General features: G+C 37.6%; 1 protein-coding gene across 1 annotated transcript; it reads left to right on the top strand.

Moving 5' to 3' along the window:
• The first annotated feature begins 588 nt into the window (after positions 1-588).
• On the top strand, positions 589-3,764 carry LOC117429419 (peroxisomal membrane protein 4-like). The gene is made up of 4 exons (XM_034048855.3): positions 589-784; positions 1,226-1,288; positions 1,843-2,041; positions 2,503-3,764. The coding sequence occupies exons 1-4, from the start codon at positions 672-674 to the stop codon at positions 2,770-2,772; spliced, it is 645 nt and encodes a 214-aa protein (XP_033904746.2). The 5' UTR covers positions 589-671; the 3' UTR covers positions 2,773-3,764.

Raw genomic sequence — 3,764 nt, 5'->3', positions numbered from 1 at the left:
TACAAGTGTTTTCAGATTTGCACCAAAGTGTTTACATTTTATTAAGCATGTAATGTTATTTGCATTTTAGTTGCACAATGAAATGTTGCCATTTGTGCTAGGGCACAGCATAACAGATACATGTAGCATGCAAAAGGAATAACACAATTTTAACTTATAAACAAACTAGATTTAGTTTAATTTAAGGACAGTATCCTCAAGTTGTGTCTTAATCAGTTTTCAGACTGGAGTAAAGAACTTTGAATGTAGTGTCCCTGCGTCCCAATCATAATATTGTTTGAAAGAAAGTGCAGTATAGCTGGAGCTAAGGGGTTGATTTGACCAGCCTATAACCCGTTGGCTATGAACACCAGGATTTTAGGCAAAATCATTTCTAAGCGACCTCATACACTAAACCTTGCTGGGGTAAATCTGTAACTGATTAATGCTATTGTATAGATAAAACTTTTATAGCGGTGCAAACTCTGCACCTGCTGGATAAACATGAGGAATAGTCTACATGTACAGGTTTTGTGTTGCTTTTTCACAGGAGCGCGCCCTTGTGTCTTATAACGTCACTAGGAACTTATTTTCAAAGGACATAGTTTCCGAACGTGGTATTAGTTCAGCTGTTCCACTTTTATCAGTTTAGTGTTACACTTTCTGCTGCCCCTCCGGATAAAGCTTACACAATGGCAGGTTCTGACCTTTATAAAACTCTCATTTTCACGATAAATAATATTTTACAACAAGAGAAGTACAAGGCTGCATTGGCTGTCATCAAAGGGTTCAGGAATGGAGCCGTGTAAGTATCACTTCCGTTATAAATCGAGTACATTACTTGAAAAATGTACAAAACAACTTCGCTATGTTGAAAAAATATGGACGATAACTGCTTATACTACTAGATATAGTGGACATTTGTTGACATTTTGCAAGTTGCTTTACGTTATTTCTCACACACACTGCTTGATGTTGGTTGACACGGGGAGGTAAATGTTAAGCTGAACATATTATTGCACATCTTCTCACTGGTGGTAGAACAAGTCCGTTAGTTTAAGTGGAAGGACTGTTACCCTCTGAAATGTTGACTGTTGACGTACAATGCATGCTTTTAACTTCTGCTGAAATGCATGTGTGGGATTTCGAAGTCTTAAATGATTTCATATATCTGGATAATTATTTATTTCTTAGCAGGCGCCCTTATCCATCAATTATAATTTATGTTTTCTCTCCTATGATTCAGATACGGAGCAAAAATCAGAGCACCACATGCCCTGGTGATGACGTTTCTTTTTAGAAGTGGGAGGTAAATATGTCAAAAGTATGATGAGACCGGATGGTTTTTTTTGTTTGTATGTTTGTTTTTAATTGATGTTTCACAACAGAACTTCATTATGTAACGCATGACTTGTCATTACACTATCCTGTCACACAACAAAGATATAAATAGCAAGTCACTTATAGTTTTCTAAAAACAACACAAGATTACAAGCATGTAGTGTTTAATTTCTCAGAGACACCTGGCACCTTCAAATGAAAGCTTTAAATAGAATCTTTGAAATGGGAATTCCTGTGCATGTTCTGACCTGGTGTTCTTCTCCGGGCACACATTATTATATATTATTGTTTAGTAGTCTATTTCTATACAGAATGGCACAAACTTCTTTTCTAAAAACAAGACATAGAAAGCTAAGGACAACCTTCAAGGTCTGTCTGTACTATATGATTAATGTACTACATTAATCATATGATTAATGTACTACATTAATCATATTTGAAATTATTTAGTAAACATTTTTGAGACCGTTTCTAATGTAATGTTCAGAGCCTTTATTGTTGTGTTTCCTTTGTCTGTACCAGCCTGAGAGACAAAGTGAAAGCCATTGCCCAGGCGACGTACACTCACTCTCGGAACCTGGCCTGCTTTGTGTTCACCTACAAGGGTCTCCAGACCCTGCAGCAGCGGCTCCAGGGGAAAGCCTGCCAGTCCCATTCCTTCCTTGCAGCCTGCCTGGGAGGGTGGCTCGTCTTTGGGGAGAACAACAACATCAACAGCCAGGTGAGGAGGAGAACTGCTTTCTCTGTCACTCTCCCTGCTAAAATACTGTCTGATTGTCACATTCATTTACATCCCACATACAATACAATCTGAAACGGCAGGTCGCTACAAATATTATTTTTAATAGATTACTATTTTATGATTTTTGCAATCATTCTGAGGTTCTGGGCTCTCTCTCCAATACTGAATTATCTGAACAGCCTTCCTCTATAGAGAAAGAGGGAGAGTAAGAAAGTAGGCAGGGCTGGCAGAGTTTAAAAGAACCCAGAGCCACTCACAATAATTACAAACATCAAAAATAAGGACATGGATAAAAAAATAAAAAACTATAAAAATGCCACTTGATGTTACTTGCTCTTTTGTATTTAAAGAAAAAATAATCTTGTTTCCTGATTACCGTTCCTTTGTAAAGTCTATTTCCTTCTGTATAGGAGTTTTATAAAGCTTTACCTTCTCTCCAGATAAACATGTACCTTTTGTCCCGGATCCTGTTTGGGCTGTCGCGTCTAGCTGTGGAGAAAGGCTACATCCCCCAACCAAAGAAAGACCCCTTCCCCCTGTTCGCAGCACTGGTCTGGGGCATCGTTCTGTGGCTCTTTGAGTACCACCCCCACACTCTGCAGCCCTCGCTCCAGTCCTCCATGAGCTACCTCTACCACGACAGCAATGTCTGGCACGACATCTCTGACTTCCTCGTCTACAACAAGCACAGAGCAGGGGCGCAGAAATAATGGAGCCTCAGCCCCTTCCTCTCAGGAGAGCCCACATACCGCCATGCTACCCTTCCAGGTTGCAATGGAGATAAGTTAGCTTTTAACAAATTTCCTTTATAAACCAGCCTTTGTCCTGGAGGTACTGCTGCTAGATCCAGTGTACTGTTTGCTTGTCCTGTATTTTGAAGAAACATTTAGCGTGGGACTGAAAGCTGAAGGTCACTGTTAGCAGGATTTGATCTAGGAATTCTGTTGCGTAGTGGTTTTACTATGAACTTGTAACATGCTTTTTCAGATTCAAGTGTGGTTCAAAGTGAAACCCTGAGTGGCTAAAACTGATATGCAATGACTTATTTTCAAACATGCTTAGTGACAGTAGTTTTTATTTTGTTTGAAATATCTTTCTGTTCATCTTAATGGAAACTTAAAAAAAAAAAAAAAATCCTAACCTGATTGATGGTTACCAGCTCTATTGTAGGTGCAGTTTTTAAATTTCTAATGCTCGTGATTTTTTTTTAATTGTATTTTAATTTAAATGTATTAAAGTGAACTAATTAATAATATAATCATATTAACTGAATTAGCTCACTGTTCTTATGTTAAACAATTGAAGTTGAGGAGCTTTTTTTTTCCCTGTCAGTGTACAATTATTGGACCATTATTAGAAGACCTGAATAAGGATGGAAATATTGTATAGCTGTTTGAACCATTCCAAGATTTACTATGAATATAATTAGATATTGTTTTACTCTACTACTTTACTGATGATGATCAACCTCTACTACTTTACATTATTTTTGTGTCTTTTTTTCTATATCCCTAGTGACCGGGCACTTGCATGAATAACCTTGGATCAAACGCATGGATGTATTGAATACTGTTGAGAGCAAAACTTAATACTGTAATTTCACATTCAATATGCATATTACTTGCTGTGCCAAACAAATAGTAATACATTGCTTGTGTGGATATGAAGGAGTTGAAGTAGTGATAGACGATATATGTATTAT

Source organism: Acipenser ruthenus, chromosome 29 (genome assembly GCF_902713425.1).
Source record: "Acipenser ruthenus chromosome 29, fAciRut3.2 maternal haplotype, whole genome shotgun sequence".
In the NCBI taxonomy this organism is placed as follows: Eukaryota; Metazoa; Chordata; class Actinopteri; order Acipenseriformes; family Acipenseridae; genus Acipenser; species Acipenser ruthenus.
The sequence above is the reverse complement of the archived record's forward strand: the minus strand, read 5'-3'. Positions and strand labels throughout refer to the sequence as shown.

Coding starts and splice junctions, on each gene's coding strand:
- LOC117429419 (XM_034048855.3), top strand. CDS start 672: ATGGCAGGTTCTGACCTTTATAAAACTCTCATTTTCACGATAAATAAT. Junction 1,289..1,842: donor TTTCTTTTTAGAAGTGGGAG/GTAAATATGTCA, acceptor TGTCTGTACCAG/CCTGAGAGACAAAGTGAAAG. Junction 2,042..2,502: donor ACAACAACATCAACAGCCAG/GTGAGGAGGAGA, acceptor CCTTCTCTCCAG/ATAAACATGTACCTTTTGTC.